Source organism: Dipodomys spectabilis, unplaced genomic scaffold, assembly GCF_019054845.1.
Source record: "Dipodomys spectabilis isolate Male_0828 unplaced genomic scaffold, ASM1905484v1 ptg000127l, whole genome shotgun sequence".
In the NCBI taxonomy this organism is placed as follows: Eukaryota; Metazoa; Chordata; class Mammalia; order Rodentia; family Heteromyidae; genus Dipodomys; species Dipodomys spectabilis.
Genome location: NW_024870804.1, coordinates 2,460,244 through 2,482,461, shown reverse-complemented (window position 1 = coordinate 2,482,461; position 22,218 = coordinate 2,460,244). Strand labels below are relative to the sequence as shown.

Sequence of the window (22,218 nt, the reverse complement as noted above, 5' to 3'; positions counted from 1 at the left end):
TGGCTTAAAACTGTGGTCTTCAGCTCTCAGCATCCTGAGTAGCTAGGATTACAGGTGTGAGACACCAGTGCCCAGCCTGTTTGATATTTAATTCTATTTGTTATGCTCTAAGGATCCACTCACAATCCTCCTCTAGTATTTTATTCTACTAGGGGATAAATGAGGATACAGAGGTCTCATTGTTATTGCTTGGAGGATACTTACATGTTCTCGGGGGTCCAGATCATCTAGCTCACCCCGTTTCTCACTGGGGTATCCACTGTCCCCGCTGTTCTCAGAGTCCTGGGGAGAGAAGATGATTTTAGGGTCTTAGTGGTCCTCTGGGCATCGAATCATTTTTATTTCTTTTTGCCTCTCCTGGGGCTTGAACTCAGGGCCTGGGCACTGTCTGTCCCCGAGCTTTTTTTGCTCAAGGCTAGCACTCTACCACTTGAGCCACAGCCCAAGTTCTGGTTTTTTCTGTTTATGTGGTACTGAGGAATTGGGCTTCATGCATGCTAGGCAAGCGCTCTACCACTGAGCCACATTCCCAGCCCTCATTTGCTTTTTCTCCTTTGTCCCCATCACCTCACTTAACATTCTTGTGCTTTCATCCCTGGTTAGTTGGGAGATCAGGAAGAAGTAGGAAGTAACAGGCAGGGCCTGGTTGCTGGAACCACACTGCCTGGGACAGATCCTGGTTGTTAGCCACTTTCTGTGACATGATATGGTTTGGGAATGAAATGTCCCCCCTCAGATGGATGGAAGTCTTGGTCCTCAGTGATTGGTGCTAGAGAGAAGTGACTGAGTTATGACAACACTAGGTTTATCAGTGGATGAATCAATCCATAGATGGATTACTTTACAGGTGTTAGGTCTAGTTAGGGAAAGGTCACTGGTCCAGGCCTTTGAAGGGTATTCCAGTCCTGGGGTTTGAACTTAGGGCCTGCATGCTATCTTTGAGCTTTTCTGCTCAAGGCTAGCACTATACTATTTAAGCCACAGTTCCACTTCCAGCTTTTTGTTTTGTTTTGTTTTTTTTTGGGTCCAGTCGTGGGGCCTGAACTCTGGGCCTGGGCGCTGTCTCTCAGCTCTTCAGCTCAAGGCTAACGCTCTACCATTTGAGTCACAGCGCCACTTCCGGTCTTTTTTCTTTTATGCTTATGTGGTGCTGAGGAATCGAACCCAGGGCCTCAAGCATGCAAGGCAAGCGTTCTACCACTGAGCCACCTTCCCAGCCTTTCCAGCTTTTTGATGGTTATTTGGAGGTGAGAATCTCATGACTTTCCTGCCCAGGCTGACTTCTAACTGTGATTCTCAGATCTCAGCCTCCTGAGCAGCTAGGGTTGTAAGCCACAGGCATCTGATTTTTCCGTTGATTTTTCACTCAAGCCTGTCACTCTACTACTTGAGCTACACCTCCACTTCTGGCTTTTTGCTGGTTAATGAGAGGTAAGAGTCTCATGGACGTTTCTGAGCAGGCTGCCATTGAACCACAACCCTCAGATCTCAGCCTCCGGAATAGTTAGGATTACAAGCATGAGTCATTGGTGCCCAGCTTTACATTTTTCATTTGACTGTACATACATGTTTGGGTAAAAGCAAACCTGATGCCGTTAGTTTCTCTCTGGGTCCACTGAAGCTCAGAAAGCATTCTTCATCCAGCCGTGGCCAGAGCCTCATGGCCCCTGTGCTCTGCATGCTCAGCATTAGGACCACAGCAGTCAACCATCCATATGTATAACAAAACCTAACCCAGACCCAGCCTGGCACTGACTAGAAGGTCATCCCGTGGCTGATTTGGAATCCTCCTTCCCTAACCATGTCTGGGAACTGCAACAGACTCAGCTTTTCTCAGCAGGAACATCTGCTTAAACAGCTGGCTGAGATTCACCCGCCTCTCCCTGCCCCCTCCACATCCTCCTGGCAGTGCCCAGAGCAGACCTAAGCTGGTTGCCATTCGGAGTTACCCTGTGGGAGACTGGAGCCCCCAGGCCCTTCTACTCACCCGGTGGTTGTCCAAATGGTCAGGATCTCTGTGCACCATGTTATCAAGGTCACCAAACACTGGCCAGTCTGAGCAGGGAGAGAGATAATGCATTGACTCCATGGCTCAAACATTCAAAAGAGCAACCCATGACCTACAACAGACAACACCTCCTTCAAAATTTTATTTCCCTTCCTTTTTTGGGGGTGAGGATGGGGATGGGGGATGTCAATAATGGGGCTCGAACTCAGGTGCTGTCCCTGAGCTTTTGTGCTCAAGGCTACTGCTCTACCACTTTGAAACACAAGTCCATTTCTGGTTTGGGGTGGTTAACTGGAGATAAGAATCTCACAGACTTTCTGCTCGGACTGGCTTCAAACCATGATCCTCAGATCTCAGCCTCCTGAGTGGCTAGGATTACAGGTGTGAGCCACCAGCACTTGGCTGTTCCTCCCTCTTTTTCTTTCCTCTCCTTCCTGTCTGGGATTTGAACTCAGGTCCTTGCACACAGGGAGGCATTCTACCCTCAGTCTTTTTTTTTTTTTTTCGTGCCAGTTCCAGGGCTTGAACTTAGGGCCTGGGTACTATTTCTGAGCTCCCGTGCTCAAAGGCTAACACTCTACCACTTCAATCATAGCTCCACTTCTGGCTTTCTGGTGGTTACTTGTACTTGTAGTTGGTGATTACATGTATTTTCTTGCCTAGGTAGGCTTTGAACTGCAATCCTCAGCTCTCAGCCTCCTGAGTAACTATTACAGACAGGCATAAGCCACTGGTGCCTGGCTTTCCTTTTCATTTTTTAATTTATTTTTTTAATTATTAAGTAGTTGTACAAAGAGGCTTTAATTCCATAAATCAGGTTATGTGTACAGTGCATCTTGATCAATGTCATCCCTTTTATCCATAGCCTGAGGTCCAAGCCCTTCACATACACACACATACACACACACACACACACACACACGCGCGCGGACAAGCTTATTAAAAAAAAATTATAAGCTGGGCCCCAGTGTCTCATACCTACAACCTTAGCTCCTCAGGAAGCTGAGATGTAGAGGATTGAGATTCGAAGCCAGCCCAGGCAGAAAAGTCCATAAGACCCCCATCTCCAATTAACCAAGAGAGCTACTACAGGTAAGGCTCAAATGGTAGAAGTCCAGCTGTGAGCAAGAAAGCTGAGAGACCATGAGGCCCTGCGTTCAAAGCTCGCGTGTGTGTGTGTGTGTGTGTGTGTGTGTGTGTGTAAAGAATTGTTTTTCCATTAGCAAATAGTTGAAAAAAATCAAAAGAAAAATATTTTGATATCTGAATGCTATACAAAACCTAAATTTCAGTATCTGTAAACAGAACTTTTCTTGGAACACAGCCATGATTATTCATTCAAATATTGTCTAGTTGCTTTCAAACTGCTAACATAGACACCACATGGCTTATAACTTAAGACATTTATTCTCTGACCTTTCAGGAAAAAGTCTGTTGACATGCAACTCTGAGCTAGTGCAAAGGTCTCCTGGGGGAGACATCTAATTAAAAGGCTACTTTAACAGTTTGATGTTAAAATCTCCCTCTGTGCGCTGAGTCTGGTCTCTCACAGCCTCTCCCAGCTGAATAAATAACCAACAATTCCTGAGTCAGTCTCAGCCTAGCCTTCTCTTTATGTCAAGCAATCTTTGTTTTGTGTTGATAGTTGTGCCAATCCTGGGGCTTGAACTCAGGGCCTGTGTGCTATCCTGGAGATTTTTTTTTTTTTCTGAAGCCATAGCTCCACTTCCAGCTTTCTGCTAGTTAATAAAAGATGAAAGTCTCATGGACTTTTCCTGCCTCAGCTGGGTTGGAACTGCAATCCTCAGATCTCAGTCTCCTTAGTAACTAGGATTATAGGCGTGAGCCACTGGCACCTAGCTATGTTCAACAATCTTCACATTCAACTATGCCTTCCTATTAATATTTATTGTGAATACTTTATTCTGAATTTTTACACTGCGTATACAAAAAGTGAGATTGGGACAAAATTTTCTTTTTGTCTAAGTTTGCTATAAAGGTTTTGCTAGTTTCATGAGACTGAAAAATGTTATCTAATTTCTATAATGGAGGATATTTTTATGGTATTTGGATGACCTGCATTTTAACAGTTCATTCAAAGAACTCATCTGTAACAAACCAGCTAGAGTGTAAAACTTCTTGGCTAGCATATTATGATTTCCTAAACTGGAAAGACAGCTTAGCTCTGTTCTACCTGATGCCTGTCCCCTCCAATCCCAGTGTCCAGTGGCCAAACCATCACTCACGGAGGTGATCCAGTTTCTGACTTGGTGTGGCAGAAGAAGGGGAGGAGGGGAGAGAGTCGAAGGTCACGTCACTCATGTTGTCATCCCCAGAGTTCTCTGAAAGGCGAGGGAGCAGGGCGGGCCGGCTGCTAGAGAGGGTCCTTACTCGGGGGCTTCCACACTTTTCCTCTGTACCTCGCAAGATGGTTTTGGCTGATTGCTGGGGACATTAACAAGAATATTCAGGTCACACAGGCTCTCTCTGGGGTGCTCCATCTAGTGTTCCCTCTGCCCTGAAGCCCTTTCACACAAGAGGCTTGCACTAGCCCAAAAGAAAATCTTAAAATTAAATAAATAATAATAAAAAAGTTGCCTGGATGCCTGCAATCCTTTGTAACCATGAGGCTGAGATGTAACGATCCCAGTTTGAAGCCAGCCTAAGCAGGAAAGTCTGAGACTGTTTATTTCCAATTAACTACCAAAAAGCTACAAATGGAGCGGTGACTCAAGTGGTGGCTCAAGTGGTAGAGCGCTGTCCTTGAGCTCTTCAGCTCAAGGTGAGCACTCTACCAACTTGAGCCACAGCACCACTGCTGGTTTTCTGGTGGTTAATTGGAAGGCTCACAGACTTTCCTGCCCAGGCTGGCTTTGAACCGTATCTTCAGATCTCTGCCTCCTAAGCAGCTAGGATTACAGGCCTGAGCCACCAGCACCCAGCAGCATTAGCCTTGAGCAAATAAAACTCAGATCCTGAGTTTAAGCCCTAGTACTGGCACAAAAAAAGAAAAAAAAAAAATCAATGGAAGATGTTATGTGCCTGCGTCCACCACTTCCTAAAGTGCCAAAACATAACCAGGGTCCCAAGATGGTCTTGCCAATATTGTCCCAAATCTGTGGTGTGGGAGAATGGTCCCATCCTTCTCACAGTGTACATAGAGGGCTAGGACTATATCTAGTCCACTCATTTGTCAACATACCATACAAACACATATCACACAACTCCTCCTGCTTTTCTTTATTTACTTATTAATTTTTGTGTGTATACTAGTCCTGGGGCTTAGACTCAGGACCTCCCACTCTCCCTTGGCTGCTTCTGCTCAAGGCTGATGCTCTACTACTTGAGCCATACTTCCACCTCTGGCTTTTGGTAGTTAATTGGAGATAAGAATTTCATAGACTTTTCTGCCCAGGTTAGCGATGAACTATGATCCTCAGATCTCAGCCTCCTGTGCAGTTAAGGATTATCAGGGTGAGCCACCGCACCCAACTCTCCTCTCAATTTTCTACTTGCCGGTTTTCCTCATTCTAGTCATGAATAGGTTCAATTCAAGCAGCACTCCACTGGTTGGGGGATCCTTAGATCTCAACCTCCTGAGAGTTAGAATTACAGGCAAGAGTCACTGGCACCCAGCTAAGCCCTGTAATTAGTTAAGTGCTACTGAGCTGCCACATCCCACAGGGAAGTGGGGTTTACTACGTAGATGGCAAAAGGGCCAGCCATCTGGTGGCTCCCACTTGTAATTTTAACTACTCAAGAGGCTGAGATCTGAGAATCGCTGTTTGAAGCCAGCCCAGGCAGAAAAGTTTGTGAGACTCTTGTCTCCAAGTAACCACCAGAAATTTGGAAGTGGAACTGTTGTTCAGGTGGGAGAGTGCTGGCCTTGATCAAAAACAGCTCAGGGACAGTGTCCAGGCCCTGAGTTCAAGCCCCATGACTGACAAAAAAAAACCAAAAAACAAAAAAGAAAGGGCCATCCAGTTCAAGTGGGCAACACAGGGTACCCACCAGCAGCTTGGTGTTCTGATTTACTGCATCCTGTTCCTGTGGTGAGAGGTCAAAAGGAGTAAGACCCATGCTCTTACAAATCCGGTTGCAGGCATGAGAGCTGAAGAAAAGAGCCATCCCTCGGACACCTGTGGACAGAGCAGGAGTGTTAGGACTGCTGTCGGATACAGTGATGGAGGGCCTGGAGCTATGTGGTAGACTCATGACCGCAGGTGGTGAAAATCATACGGAGTTGGAACAGAGGGGTCAGACTTTGCAGGATCCCACATGGGTGGATTTGGGAAGGCCCATGTGCTGTCTCAGCATGCTTCCTTAAGTGTACAAAGATCTTGTAGGTTTTAGGCGAGGGAGGGGGAAGAGCATGGTGCCCATGCAAACCGCTGGCTTCCCCCACTTACCAAGGTTGCCGTCTCCGAAGTCAGTGCCCATCTCAGTGTGGATCTGGGGGTCAGTGTAGAGGTCACCCACACCCTGGATGTCCACAACAATCAGCTGATGGCCAGAACGTTCAAATGTGAAGTGGCTGAAGGCCTGTGGTAGGTTAGGAAGAAAGAGGTGGCTGTAAGAGACCAGGTAAGCCAGATATTAATGGCTCACGCCTTTAATCCTAGCTTCTCAGGAGACTCTTATCTCCAATTAACAACAAAAATGCCATAAGTAGAGCTGTGGTTCAAGTGATAGAGTGCCAGGCTTGAGCAAAAAAGCTAAGGGATGATACCCAGGTCCTGAGTTCAAGACCCAGAACTAGCATGGAGAGAATGAGAATGAGAGAGACAGAGAGAGAGAGAGAGAGAGAGAGAGAGAGAGAGAGAGAGATCAAGCTATGGGCTATGCAGACTCAGGCCAGCCACTGCTGGAGATTAAAACACTCCAGAGCTGTCTATGTTGGGGTGCTTTCTCCACAAGAAGAAAAGACAGACTGGAGATCTGTCCAATTTTGCAGGGACCTTGGGGATGCAGGCACGTGACCATCTTGAGTCCACTGAGACCTAAGATCTCCTCAATGCTCCAAGGGGCTCAAGGGTTCTCAGGAGATGTGAGACCCCATTCCATAGGCATCCTCCTCCTCTGCAGTGGTGAAGCTAGCCAGGCTTCACCTCACAAAGCTAGGGTGGGCAGAGCAAGCCCAGTTCCTCACCTGTGGTGTCAGACGGATGTTGTCATCACGGACAAAGCCTGAGTTGGAATTGTATTTGATGTACTTGCCCTCGATGTAGTGCTCTAGGTGGAAAAGGGGTTGGCCTGGCCTTTCCTTCAGCTCCACAATGCACATCTGCATGATGTCCACCTGGTGAAAGGGTAGGGAGCAAGGTTAAATGGAGGGGCAGGGCCCATGTCACCCTGTCTGGGCTCAGATCCTGGCTCTATCCTTAACTAGCTTTCTGTGGCTGTGGCAGGAACTGCTGACTATCCCTTAAATTCACTCTCTCCTCCCTGTCACCTTTTAAAAACCCTGAGCCCCAGGGGGCTGGAAGGTGGCTCAGTGGTAGAGCATTTGCCTTGCATGCTCAAGGCCCTGGGTTCAATTCCTCAGTACCACATAAGCAAAAAGAAAAAAGCCGGAAGTGGTGCTGTGGCTCAAGTGGTAGAGCACTAGCCTTGAGCTGAAGAGCTGAGGGACAGCGCCCAAGCCTAGAGTTCAGGCCCCACAACCGGACCCAAAAAACCCCAAAAACAAAAACCCTGGGCCTTGAGTTTTAACAGGATACACAGCAGCATAAAATGAATCACATTGTTTAGCCTCCCTTGTAGCTAGGTGTGGTCACATGACCACACTGGCCAATGGGAAGCAAGCAGCATCAATGCCATATCTGCAGCCTGTCCTGCCAAGCAGTCTCTGCTTAGGAGCCAGAACTCCCTTCATGGTCCACAACAACCTCAGAGGGTTCAGAGCAACATGGTAGAAGAGACCAGGCTACACAATGACCTCAAGGGCACAAGGCACTGGCCTACCATGAGTGAGAAATAAACCACTTGTCTCAGTATATACTGTTTGCTAGCCACTAAGCCTATAACTTACACTAATACTGTGAATTTGGGCAGTTTATTATGCCTCTCTGTGCCTCAGTTTCCCCACCTACAGAAAAAGGGTCTGAGCCTTAGCCCAAAAATTAAATGTGCTGATTCATGAAGTAGTCTGTTAAAGTTTGGGATGTCATTCTAAGTAGACAGTTTTACTCATCTCAACCTGTAGATAATGAAGCTCTCCCTGCAGTGGGTAATTATGAACTTTGATATTCTTTCCTGACTTTTTTTTTTGTCAGTCATGGGCTTGAACTCAGGGCCTGGATACTGTCCCTGAGCACTTTTGTACAAGGCTGGTGCTCTGCCACTTGAGCCAAAACTCCACTGACAGCTTTTTTTGCCAGTCCTGGGACTTGAACTCAGGACCTGGACACTGTCCCTGAGCATCTTTTTTGCTCAACGCTAGGACTCAACCACTTGAGCTGCAGCACCACTTCCGGCTTTTCTGTTTATGTGGTACTAAAGAATCGAACTCAGGGATTCATGCATGCTAGGCAAGCACTCTGCCACTAAGCCACATTCCCAGCCCATTGCCAGCTTTTTGGTGGATCACTGAAGAGTCTCAAAGATTCTCCTGCTTGGGCTGGCTTTGAACAGTGATCCTTAGATCTCAGCCTCCTGAGTGGGTAGTTATAGGCATGAGCTACAATAAAATGTTACTTCAGATATCTGCAAGCAACAGTAAATTCTGCCTGGCAGAGTCATGAAAGACTCTAGGGACTTAAGTGAAATAACCAACCTGCCAGAGGATGAGGAACTCTGGATTTGAGCCTTGGCTCCACCCCTGCCTAGCTGGGAAAGTCACTGAACCTCACAGAGCTCCATGATTCTCAGGGAGCCAACATACCCCTCTCTTGCTTTTTGCTAGGGTGATACCTAGTCCATGTGGTCTAGGGGTGGAATACCCCACCTCCTAATCCTAGCCTCAAGAGGGGGCATAATAGCTCAATGCAGAGACCAATCAGCAAGTCCTGCCCTCTGGACTTTGTGATTGGCTCAGACATCTGCCCTAATGGAAGCCAATAAAATCTAGTTCTGAGACTTTCATTGGAACTTCTGGGAAAAAGGTGTTATTCTACCTAGGAAGAGAAGACAGAAAATGAGCCTGCAGCTTGCCAGGCAAATGTCATTATAGGTGAAGAAGATGCCTGTCTATAACATCAACATCAAAGAACACCCAGGCCAGAGATAAGAAATGTTTATTTAAAAAACTTCAGTTTGGCCAAGATGCCTATAGTTGGATCTATTTTTCAGGTGCATGAGACAACTAAATTATCTTTTGTTTTTTGTTTTGTGCTGATACTGGGACTTGAACTCAGGGCCTTACACCCTTGCTTGGCTTTTTTTTTTTTTTTAGTGGAAAAATTGAACGTATTCAATCAAGATTTGATTTTTTTCTTTTTATTTTTTTTTCTGGGAGCCCAGGGCTCCCAGATGGAAGGGATGCTGGATTACAGCATTCCTGTGAAGAGATGGAATGGGCCCAAATAACAGAATCTAGGCACAAAGCCATCACTAAATGGTGCCCAGCCCTTCCTCCAGCGTAGGTCTCCCTGTGTGCTTTGTATTCATTCTCAGACTGGAGGCACTGGCAACTGGCCATGACACACAGGCTTCACTGTGGCACATGGTGAACCCTCTGAGAGGCTGATGCCATGGACACCGCCCTCACTCCGGATACTGTGGAGGGGCCTGACGAAACCCATCTGGGACCTTCCCAAACCTACCAGGCTTCTGTGCCTTTAAGCAGGGTCAGTCCAGCATCCTGTCTGCTCAGCAATCAAAGCCTTGAGCTTTCTAGTAAGGTTTATCCCATTTTCAGTCCTTTTTGTCAGTTGTGGGGATTGAGTGCTGTCCCTGAGCTATTCAGCTCAAGGGGAGTGCTCTAGTACTTTGAGCCACAGTGCCACTTCTGGTTTTCTGGTGGTTAATTGGAGAGAAGAGTCTCATAGACTTTCCTGTCTAGAATGGCTTTGAACCGTGATCCTCAGATCTCAGCCTCCTGAGTAGCCGGGATTACAGGCATGAGCCACTGGTGCGCAGCTTTTGAGTCTTTTATACCTGAGCTTCACACTTTTCTTCTTTCTCCTTCACATTCTGCTTTATCATATTTCCTGAATTTACCTTTAGCTCAAGTAATCTTTTTTTTTTTTTTAATTTTTTTGGGTCCGGTCGTGGGGCCTGAACTCTGGGCCTGGGTACTGTCCCTTAGCTCTTCAGCTCAAGGCTAGCGCTCTACCACTTGAGCCACAGCGCCACTTCCGGCTTTTTTCTTTTTGCTTATGTGGTGCTGAGGAATCGAACACAGGGCCTCAGACATGCAAGGCAGGCGCTCTACCACTGAGCCACCTTCCCAGCCAAGTAATCTTGTTTTTTGGTTTTTTTGGCCAGTTCTGGGGCCTGAACTCAAGCTTGGGTACTATCCCTGAGCTTCTTTTACTCAAGGCTAGCATTCTACTTGAGCCACAGAAATACTTCCAGCTTGTTTCTGTTTACGTGATACTAAGGAATGGAACCCAGGGCTTTGTACAAGCAAGGCAAACACTCTACCACTAAGCCACATTCCCAGCCCATGTTTAATTTTTTATTTGTTTGGTGCTGATTCAGGGTCTGGATGCTGTCTCTGAGCTTTTGCTCAAGGCTATCACTTTACCACTTGAGCCATAGCTCCACTTATGGCTTTTTGTGGTCAACTAGAGATAAGAATCTTTCAGACTTGTCGGGCACCAGTGGCTCACAGCAGTAATCTTAGATACTCAGGAGGCTGAGATCTGAGGATCGTGGTTCAAAGCCAGCCCAGGCAGGAAACTCCATGAGACTCTTATCTTCAATAAACCACTAGAAAACTGGAAGTGGCGCTGTGGCTCAAGCAGTAGAGCACTCGCCTTGAGCTGAAGAGGGCAGGGACAGCATCCAAGCCCCATGACCAACAAGAAAAAAAAATATCTCTGAGTTTTCCTGCCTGTGCTGACTTCAAACTGTGAGCCTCAGATCTTAGTCTCTTGAGTAACGAAAATTATAGGTGTGAGCCACTTGCACCCTAGGAGTTTCTTTCATGTGAATTTGTGTGTGTGTGTGTGTGTGTCCGTCATGGGGCCCGAACTCTGGGCCTGGGCACTGTTCAAGGCTAGCGCTCTACCACTTGAGCCACAGAGCCACTTCCCGCTTTTTCTGCTTATGTGGTACTGAGGAATCAAACCTAGGGCCTCATGGATGCAAAGCAAACACTCTACCACTGAGCCACCTTCCCAGCCCCATGAAAATGTTTTGAAGTTATGCCTAACTGGCTCTTAGTTAGTAATGACATGGAGAATTAAAAATCTTATTAATGTGTTTTAATGGAAATTGATGCTTTTCTTTCTTCTTTTCTTTTTTTGGGTACCAGTCCTGGGGCTTGAACTAAAGACCCGGACACTGTCCCTGAACTTCTTTTTGTTTAACTACCTGCTCTACTTCTGGCTTTTGTATTTTTTTATTTTTGTAGTTTATTAGAGGTAAGAGTCTCATAGCCTTTCTTCCCTGGGCTGGCTTCAATCTGAGATCCTCCAATCTTAGCCTTGTGAATAGTGAGAATTACAAGAGTGAATGAATCAACAGCTCCTGGCTGCCATTACTTCTTATAATTAGAGATAATTCAATCAGGCTTATTAAAAATAAGGAAAAAAGGAAAGTTAGAATGTGTTTGTGACTTTAACTGAGCATCACTATCCCACAATACTGTGAAATTTGGGAAATTATATAATCACTTAATCACAATAAAAATTAAATAATTAAAAAAAGGAAAAAAAGGGGGCTGGGAAGGTAGCTCAGCGGTAGAGTGCATGCCTTGCAAGGATGAGGCCCTGGGTTTGATTCCTCGCCACCACATAAACAGAAAAAGCCAGAAGTGGCGCTGTGGCTCCAGTGGTAGAGTGCTAGCCTTGAGCTGAAGAGCTGAGGGACAGTGCCCAGGCCCAGAGTTCAGGCCCCACGACTGGACCCCCCAAAAAAAAACAAAAAAGGAAAAAAATTGCTTGACAGAGTTCTGAACAAGATCTTGCCCCTCTACGCCTTAATCTAACATTACTAATGATGTTTTTTTTAAATTCTAATTCATTTGCAATTCTGGTAGCCAAGATAGATATTTTATTGCTCATACTTGTATATCTGTATTTTCTGATAAGAGCATTTTTGTATGTTTATTCTGAATTCAAATACTGTTTTCTATAACTTAACTACCTAGATTTTTTGCCCATCTCTTCCTATTGATTATTAATCTTGTTGACTTGTACAATATGTTTTTGCATTATGGATTTTAATCTTCAATATAAAATTCCAAAATTTTCACCAATTTTATTGCTTGCTTTTAATCATGTATTTTGAATACTATCCAAATGTTATTTACCTTACACTTGGACATAATGAAAAGATATATTACAGAGAGTTACTGTCACTCATTTTTTGCAATTGAATTAAATGAATTAAAACAATAATCATATTCTACTAAAAAAAATAAGGAAATACTTTTTGATAATGTTTTGCCTTTCTTAGCTTAATAGTAAACATGCGCGGCCATTATAAACAAACAAGCTTGCTTTCCCATTTTCTGCATAATTATTATCCCAGATGTAGCATACTGGTTTAATTAAGTCTTCCTTGGCTTTTTCAGCTCAAGTGACTGGTGCTCTACCACTTGAGCTACAGCTCTACTTCCTCAGCTTTTCACTGGTTAACTAGAGATAAAAATCTAATGGACTTTTCTGCCTGGGCTGGCTTTGAACCTTGATCCTCAGAGCTCAGCTTCCAGAGTAGCTTAAATTCTCTTTGTGGATTAAGCTACTCTGTGTGGGTTTCTGTTTTTTACAAACAAAAATCCTAACAGATCCCATCTGTACATGGATGTCAAGATTCCAATCTCAAAGCTCTGTGTTTAGGAATAAATAATTCTTCATATAGAGTACATGGTTCTTTGTGCCCAATAAATGCTTACTGTTGCCAGGCGCCAGTGGCTCATGCCTGTAATCCTAACTACTATGGAAGCTGAGATCTGAGGATCACAGTTCAAAGCCAGCCTGGGCAGGAAAGTCCATGAGACTCTTATCTCCAATAAATGGCTAAAATAACCGGAAGTGGCGCTGTGGCTCAAGTGGTAGAGCACTGGCCTTGAGCTGAGGAACAGTGTCCAGGTCCTGAGTTCAAGCCCCATGACCACTACCACCAACAACAAATACTAGCTGTCACTGGCCACTGGTAAGAAGGCGAAGACGGGACCCTGAAATTCATGGCTAGTACCACTAACCTCATCAGACCCAGACACTGCCCTTGGCTGCACTGTGGGGAAGGGAGGCAGGTGGGGTGGCACACACCTGTTTGGGGGGCTTATGCCGATTATACTCTTCCCCCCAAAGCTTGGCCTCCATCTGCAGACGCACGTCCTCAAAGTACACATCCCGGTCCACAGGCTGGATGTAGCGCTTGGCCACGTAGTTAGAGGCCCCCTTCCACTGCTGGGCATGCAGGAAGTTGGAGAGCTTCTTCCTGGGGGTAAAACAGGAGGAAGACCATGTGGAACTCTGGGGTTTACTAGGAATCTAGGTCGGGGCCTCAAGATATCCTGACCCTGCCTGACTTGGCTGGCTGCAGGAACAAAATGCAGGAGGCAGGAGGGACCTCTACCCCACTGTACCCTTCAAAGGGCTGGGAACAGGGTTAGAAGCCATTTTTGGTGGTTAATGGTGGGATTTTTTCTGGGGGAAGGTGTCAGTCATGGGGTTTGAACACAGGGCCTGAGCACTGTTTGTGAGATCTTTTTGCTCAAGGTTAGTGTTCTACCACTTTGAGCCACGGCTCCACTTCTGGTTTTCTGATGATTAATTGGAGACTTAAATGGACTTTCCTGCCTGGTTTGGCTTTGAACCTGGATCCTCAGATTTCAGCCTCCTAAGTAGTTGGGATTATAGACCTAAATCACTAGCACCTGGCTTGGTAAAGGTCATTGTTAAAGGTCTCCTCTTTTCTTGACCTCCAAACACTAGAGTAGGACAGAGTAGGCTAAGAATGGATATTTTCCCGCCAGGCAGGCGCTGGTGGCTCACGCCTGTAATCCTAGCTACTCAGGAGGCTGAGATCTGAGGATCGTGGTTCAAACAGCCCAGGCAGGAAAGTCCGTGAACTCTTATCTCCAATAAACCACCAGAAAACCAGAAGTGGCGCTGTAACTCAAGTGGTAGAGCGCTAGCCTTGAACTGAAGAGCTGAGGGACAGCACTCAGGCCCAGAGTTCAAGCCCCATGACCGGCAAAAAAAAAGAATGGATATTTTCCATCTTCCTGCAGCTTGTCTATAGCTGGGCCCCAAAGCTGGTTCAGCAGTGACCAGATGGACAGGAACTTGGGCTGCAAGAAGTCAGAGGCTACTGTCTCTAGGTTTTGGCTGGTGATATCCAAATGTCCCAGGACTTAGGAACCTGATGGAGCCTGGGCAGGGCCCCACGCACTGGACTGAGTCACTTACGTCCTGAAGCACTCTCTCATGGCTCCACGACCGAAGGGCTGAAAGATAGGACACAGACAATCATCAGGTCCCATTCCTACTGCTCCCCATCAACATCATCCATGCAACAGGTGAGCACTGGACCTCATCTCAATGTTAACACTCTGGACCCTCCATCTTGTGCTGCTGGGCCAATGCACAGAGGCTCCTGGAAAAAGAAGGACCCTCTATTCTTCTACTGTAACCCAGGGAGCCAGGACGCTGGGGGTGGGGAGGAGTTAAGGTACCCAGCCCTGAGTAACAGAAAGTAGAAAGGAAAGGCATATTGGTAGAGCATACCTGTCATCTCGGCTACTTGGAAGGCATTTGTAGGAATAGGACAAGGCTGTGTGGAGCACCGTATCTGAAAGACCCTATCTACAAATGAACTGAAAACAAGACTGGGGGTGTGGCTCAGACAGTGCTTTCTTAGCAAGCACAAGGCCCTTAAATTCAATCCCCAATGTGGTAAAAACAAAACAGAAACCCTGAAAGGTGGATGGAAATGAAGCTTGGAGCAGTGGTGTGTAACTGAAGTCCCAGCTACACTGGAGGCTTGAGGCAAGAGGATCACTTTAGCCTAGGACTCAAGAACAGTCTAGACATATAGTATACCGTGACTCTGTCTGCTGTCATTTTTTTTTTTTTTTTTTGCCAGTCCTGGAGCTTGAACTCAGGACCTGGGCACTGTCTCTTAGCTTTTGCTCTACCACTTGAGCTACAGCACCACTTCTGGCCTTTTCTGTTTATGTAGGACTGAGGAATTGAACCTTATACTTCATGCATACTAGGCAAGCACTCCACTAAGCCACACTCCTGGCCCTGGATCATTTTTGTTTTAATTAATTTGTTTAGTTTTGTGCCTGTCCTGGGTTTGAAAATTCAGGGTATTCAATTTTTTCTTTTTTCTTTTCTTTTTTTTCTTTGCCAGTCCTGGGGCTTGAATTCAGGGCCTGGGCACTGTCCTTGAGCCCTTCTCTCCCCGCCCCCTCCCCCCAGTCGTGGGGCTTAAACTCTGGGCCTGGGTGCTGTCCCCAGTTCTTCAGCTCAAGGTGAGTGCTCTACTGCTTGAGCCACATCACCACTTCTGGTGTTCTAGTGCTTTATTGGAGATAAGAGTCTCACAGACTTTCCTGCTGGGGCTGACTTTAAACCGAGATCCTCAGATCTCAACCTCCTGAGTAGCCAGGATGACAGGCATGAGCCACCAGCACCCGGCACCCAGCCCCTGAGCCTTTTTTGCTCAAGGCTAGCACTACCTCTTGATCCACAGTGCTACATCCAGCTTTTTTTGTGTATGTGGTACTGAAGAATGAAACCCAGAATTTTATGTATGCTAGCCAAGCACTCTACCACTAAGCCACACTCTCGGCCTGGGTCTTTGTTTTCACTTGGCTCTTTTTGCCCAAGGCCAGAACTCTACCACTTGAGCCACACCTCCACTTCACGTATTTTGCTACTGAACTGGAGATAAGAGCCTCACAGACTTTTCTGTCCAGGCTAGCTTTAACCTACAATTCTAAGATCTCAGCCTCTTGAATTGCTTGGATTACAGGTGTGAGACACCAGCACCCAGCTTCGCTTTACTTTTTTGAGATGGGGGCTCCCACTATGTTGCCAGGCTGGCCAGGAACTACTGGACTCAAGCAATTCTCTGGCCTGACTATGGGGACTGCTACTATAGGTGTGTAGCACCACTGCACCCAACTTCTATAGTTTGGCTCCTGAATAGCTCCCAAAAGCTGGGAGAGGGGGCTGGGAAGGTGGCTCAGTGGTAGCGCTTGCCTTGCATGCATGAGGCCCTGGGTTCGATTCCTCAGCACCACATAAGCAAAAAGAAAAAAAAAAGCTGGAAGTGGCGCTGTGGCTCAAGTGGTAGAGCACTAGCCTTGAGCTGAAGAGCTGAGGGACAGTGCCCAGAGTTCAGGCCCCACAACTGGACCCAAAAGCTGGGAGAGGCACTGTTGTCAAAGTAGGGTGTGCTTGGAAGGCAGTAAGAACTTGAAGTAGAAACAAGTCAGGTCACGGGGGTCATGAGAAGGATGTTAAGACCCTACCTCCTCCCCCACCCCCGCAACCCCTTTACTTCCTGTCCACATCCTCCAACCATGGCTCCTGCCATGATGTGCAGTGCTGCGACCAGCCCAAATAACAGGCCAGGCCACCTTGGACTAAAAGGTCTGAAGTTATGACACAGACAAAAGAATCTTGGCCTTGGCTCATGCCTGTAATCCTAGTTACTCAGAAAGCAAGAGATCTGAGGATCGCCAAGAAAGCCAGCCTGGGCAGGAAAGTCTGTGAGCCTCTTAGACTCACCAGAAAGCCAGAAGTAGAGCTATAGCTCAAGTGGTAGAGAGCTAGCCTTGAGCAGAAAAAAAAAAAAGCTCAGGAACAGCATCCAGGTTCTGAGTTCGAGCCCCAGGACTGGTGGGGAAAAAAAAGTGGCATGAGTGGAAAGGATGTGGAGGGGAGGGCACAGGGAATGAAGCGGGCTAGGAGTTCTTGGGGATCGGGGCTTGCTTACCTGAGACGCCATCTTGATTAGAACTTCATCTTCCAGCCACTCCCCGGTGACAGCATTGTATCTACAGAGACCAGAGCACACCCCGAGTACAGCATCGTGATGTAATTCTGTCCCTCTGTGGCTAAAAGACCCTCTGGGGTCCCCTTAGCCTTGTCTGCAGCTGGCTCTTCCACAAGGCAATGTTACAATGTGTAGATTTTTTTTTCTTTTGTGCTGGTTTTAGGACTTGAACTGAGGGCCTGCCTACTGTCTCTTAAGTTTTTTTGCTCAAGGTTAAACACTCCATCACTTGAGCCACAGCTCTACTTCTGGCTTTTTGCTAGTTAAATGGATTTACGAATCTCACATACTCTCTTGCCTGAGTTGGCTTCAAACCTTGATCCTCAGATCTCAGCCTCCTGAGTAGTTAGGATTATATGTGTGAATTACTGGCACTATGCAGATCCTAACAAACGCATGTCGGATAAATGTCTGAATAAACAAATATCCTTATAACTGTTCTATGTAACAAATAACAAGTCTCAAGAAAAGAGGCAATAGTACTCTCATCACTGCCAGGCACTTGGGAAGAAGGAAGAAGGAAGGACAAAACGAGCAGAAGGTGAAGGAGGAAGAGGAGGAGGAAGAAACAGAGAGGGAGGGAGGGAGGGAGGGAGAGAGAGAGAGAAAGGAAGGAAGGGAAGGAGGGAGGGAGGGAGGAAGGGAGAGAGGGAAGGAGGGAAGAAAGAAAGAGTGGGGGAGAGAGATAGAGGAGGAGGAGAAGGAAAAGAAGGTACATGAAAGATGAATGTCCCAGGATATTGCCACTTTTCTGAGAAAATTCTAGAGTACTCCCCTTTCCAGGCATTCCCATTCCTTGGGGCAATCTGGGGGAAGCTCCTGGTCTCAGGGATCACTAAGATCCAATGCCTGCACTGGGCTCAGCTATTCTTAGCTCTGGTTGGAGGCCTCCTTTGGCCCATTTCTCAGCTTGGGCAGACTCCAGGACACTCCTAGCCCTGTGAGAACAGGTTTCTCAGCTATGGAAGCAAGTGCAAGAAGAAACAAGCAGAGGCCTGGTAGGTAGCCCCGCCCAGGCTCAGAGGAGGGCTCTCCAGAGCTGTGTAGGTGCTTACAGACCGCCATCCCAAGCAGTGATTTATTATTATGGGCTTTTTGTGCTGGTGCTGGAGCTTCAACTCTGCACCAGAGTGTTGTCCCTTAGCTTTTTTTTTTCTTTTTAATTTTTTTTATTGTTACTCTAAAGGTGATGTACATAAGTTAGGTAATGAGTGCATTTCTTTTTGGACAATATCACCCCTTCTCTCCCTCTCTGCAAAATTTTCTCTCCCATCCCTACCCACAAGTTGTATAGTTCATTTTCAACATGTCCCTCATATATCCATTTCTGACCTCCTCCCTCCCCGCACCACTCCAGTCCTGAACCACTTCCAGCTTTTTCTGAGTGGTTTATTGGAAATAAAATCTTATGGACTTGGGCTGGGAAGGTGGCTCAGTGGTAGAGTGCTTGCCTTGCATGCTTGAGGCCCTGGGTTCGATTCCTCAGCACCACATAAGCAAAAAAAAAAAAAAAAAAGCCAGAAGTGGCGCTGTGGCTCAAGTGGTAGAGCGCTAGCCTTGAGCTGAAGAGCTGAGGGGACAGCACCCAGGCCCAGAGTTCAGGCCCCACGACTGGACCCCCCCCCCCCCAAAAAAAAAAATCTTATGGACTTTCCTGCCCAGGCTGACCTTGAACCTCAACCCTCAGATTTCAGTCTCCTGAGTAGCTAGGATTACAGGTGTGAGCCATCAGTGCCTGGTGATTTACAGGTTGAGATGATGGAGCCAGAAGATGCCTCCCTGAGCTGCCCTGAACTCTCCTCCAGAATCCTGGGAGTATCTGTTACTGGGGCAGAGGTCAGCCTAACCTGTCTAATATGTACCTGTGGCCCCATTAGGACTCAGTGAGATAACCTTATAGTACTGGCACATGCATGAATACTCAAACAGTGGCTGCTCTTCCCTCTTTCCATTCCTTCTTGGGCAGTACTCAGGGCCTTGCCCTTGCGAGGCAGATGCTCTAGCAGGACCCCAGTCCATTGGCCGCTGTGATTACAGGTAGAGTGTCCCTTATCCAAAATGCTTCGAACCAGAAGCGTTTCAGACCTCAGATGTTTCCAGATGTTCATAGTATTTGTATGGACTTGACTGGTTAAAGATTCATAATTTCAAAATCCAAAAGGTAGCCAGGCACCAGTGGCTCATGCCTATAATCCTAGCTACTCAGGAGGCTGAGATCTGAGGATCGTGGGTCAAAGCCAGCCCAGAGAAGGAAAGTCCGAGAGACTCTTATCTCCAATAAACCTCTCAGTAAACCAGAAGTGGCACTGTGGCTCAAATGGTAGAACACTCGCCTTTAGCCGAAGAGCTAAGGGACAGCATCCAAGCCTAGAGTTCAAGCCCCACAACCAACAAAAAAAAAAAGAAAACAAAACAAAACAAAAAAAAGAAAACCCAAAAGGCTCCAAAATCCAAAATATAGATTTTCAGATTGGGGCTATTTGCCCTGTATTACCCTCTTCTCTTTGATTCCCATGAGACTTGAGCCTCCCTGGGTATGAGCAGAAACAGAACCTGGGCCTCCCTGGACTCTTCAAAGCCCCCAGATGAGTCACCAACCTGTGCCTGGATGCTCGTTCTGTGGCAATATCCTCAAGGTGGAACTCAGCCCAGGGGTCAGGCATGTGCTTGGCCTTCTCGATCGCATGCTTCCAGGTTTCCTGGAGAAAGTAAAGGGAACATTAGCATTAGATCCACGTGTGGCCCAACTACCTCTGTCCTGCTATCTTCCCTGGAGAGGCCCATAGCCTCCAGAAGAGGAGAGGATTTTCAGCTACGGTCCCTGGAGGCTTTCAGGGACATGGAACCCTTGGAGACAGAAAAGATGTATCTTTTTTAATATATATGTGCCAGTCCTGGGACTTGAACTCAGGGCGTGGGTGCTGTATTGTGCTTTTTTGTTCAAGGCTAACATCCTCTACCACTTGAACCACAGCTCTACCTCCAGATATTTTGTTTTTCTAGTTTATCAGAGATAAGAGTCTCAAGGACTTTTCTGCCTAGGCTGGCTTTGAACCACAATCCTCAGATCTCAGCCTTTTGAACAGCTAGGATTACAGACATGAGCCACCAGGACCTGGCCTTTTTTTTTTTTTTTTTTTTTTGCTAGTTCAGGGGCTTGAACTCAGAGCCTGGCAATGTCCCTGAGCTTCTTTTTGCTCAAGGCTAGCACTCTTACCATGTGAGCCACAGGACCACTTCTGGCTTTTTCTGTTTATGTGGCATTGAGGAATTGAACCCAGGGCTTCCTACATGCTAGGCAAGCACTCTACCACTAAGCCACATTCCCAGCCCTGGCCTTTCTTTTTTGGTTTTATGCCAGTACTGGGACTTGAATTCAGGACCTCATGCTCTTACTTGGCTTTCTCTGCTCAAGCTTGGCACTCTACCATTTGAATCACATCTCCCCTTCCAACTTTTTGCTGGTTATTTGGAAATAAATAATCCCTTGGACTTGTCTGCTTGGGGTGAGATTCAAACTTTGATACTCAGATTTCAGCCCTGAGTAGCTAGGATTACAGGAGTGAGCTACCAGCCCCTGGCTTGATTCCCCTTCTCCAGGTCATGTGTACAGCTTGCCTGCCTGGCCTCATTTCCTTTCTGGGGCTGAACTACCCATTGTGTAACTGTGCTCCAGGTTATCTCTCCAGCTCTTATGTGGTTAAGTACGGGATTCACTTCTCGGGTCCTGTGACCAACAGTACTGAACTAAAACAGCTGTCTTCAGCTTTACACACCCTTGTGCAAGAGTTCAATAGGACACATTATTTTCTTGAAAATGCAACTGCTGTATGCATGACATTTAAAATCTGAAGGGATGGGCATCGATGGCTTACACCTGTAATCCTAATTACTTAGAATATTGAAATCTGAGGATTGTGGTTCAATGCCAGCCTGGGCAGAAAATCTGTGAGACTTATAGCTCCTGTTAACAACCAAAAAGCCAGAAGTAGAGCTGCGGCTCAAATGGCATAGTGTCAGCCTTGAATAAAAAAACTATAGGCCAGGACTGGCAAAGTGGCTTAGTGGTAGAGTGCTTGCCTAACATGCATGAAGCCCTGGATGAAATTCCTCAGTACAACATAAACAAAAAAGCCGGAAATGGCACTATGGCTCAAGTGGTAGAATGCTAGCCTTGAGCAAGAGAAGCTCAGGGACAGTACCCAGGCCCTGAGTTCAAGCCCCAGGACTGGCAAAACAAAAAACAAACAAAAAAACTGCAGGACAGCACCCAGACCCTAAGTTTAAGCCCCAACACACATAGACACACATAGACACACACAGGCACACACACAGACACACACACACACACACACACACACACACACACACAGAGTGATATTCACTAAAGTAAAAGTGCCCTGGCCTCTTAGGAGTCTTTGTCAAGATGCCCTTCACCCTACAGCAATTTGTGATCGTATTCAACAGGTGGGACCACTCCCTAGTCCACCATGAGGATCCTAGACTTAAAGAACAAAAGAAATTTCTTGACAAACACCATCAGCAGCCAGGAAATAGCAGGCTCGGTACTCAAAGCCAAGCCTACCACACCCTGGCTGGCTGAAGTGTTATACAAGGCAGAAAGAGCTAAACACAGAATTACCATGGGACAGAGCAATTCCACATGACAGCCCAATTCCACTCAAACAACCAGAAAGAAAAAAGGGAGAGGAGAAAGGGAGAGAGGGAAGGAAGGGGGAAACATGCCCACCACAAAAGCAGCATGATAATGACCATTCAGGCAGAAGTAATCTAAATGCATCATGAAGGGATTTTTAAAACATGCTACCCATTCAATGGAATAATATTCAGCAATAAAAAGGAATAACAAGCTGGGTGCAGAAGGTTCACACATGTAATCCTAGCTACTCAAAAGGCTGAGATCTGAGAATCAAGGTTGCAAGCCAGCCTGGGGAAGGAAAACCAATTAACTAGCAGAAAGAGAGCACCAGCCTTAAGTGGAAAAAATGATGGGAAAACACCTAGGCCTTGAGTTCAAGCCCAAGTTCCATAACACAAAAAGAAAAGAAAAAAAAAAAAAA

The 22,218-nt window shown here is 46.5% G+C and overlaps 1 protein-coding gene across 1 annotated transcript in view; it reads right to left on the bottom strand.

The window, feature by feature from the left end:
* The window catches only part of Eef2k (eukaryotic elongation factor 2 kinase), a 66,568-nt gene that overhangs the window by 17,401 nt on the left and 26,949 nt on the right, over nucleotides 1-22,218 (bottom strand). The window contains exons 3-12 of the mRNA XM_042689839.1: nucleotides 19,736-19,836; nucleotides 17,078-17,138; nucleotides 14,536-14,573; nucleotides 13,390-13,561; nucleotides 7,158-7,307; nucleotides 6,418-6,550; nucleotides 6,020-6,147; nucleotides 4,255-4,453; nucleotides 1,988-2,055; nucleotides 205-282 (exon numbers count right to left, since the gene is read on the bottom strand). Of these exons, the coding sequence (XP_042545773.1) occupies nucleotides 205-282; nucleotides 1,988-2,055; nucleotides 4,255-4,453; nucleotides 6,020-6,147; nucleotides 6,418-6,550; nucleotides 7,158-7,307; nucleotides 13,390-13,561; nucleotides 14,536-14,573; nucleotides 17,078-17,138; nucleotides 19,736-19,836 (1,128 nt within the window). The remainder of the gene's footprint in view (nucleotides 1-204; nucleotides 283-1,987; nucleotides 2,056-4,254; nucleotides 4,454-6,019; nucleotides 6,148-6,417; nucleotides 6,551-7,157; nucleotides 7,308-13,389; nucleotides 13,562-14,535; nucleotides 14,574-17,077; nucleotides 17,139-19,735; nucleotides 19,837-22,218) is intronic.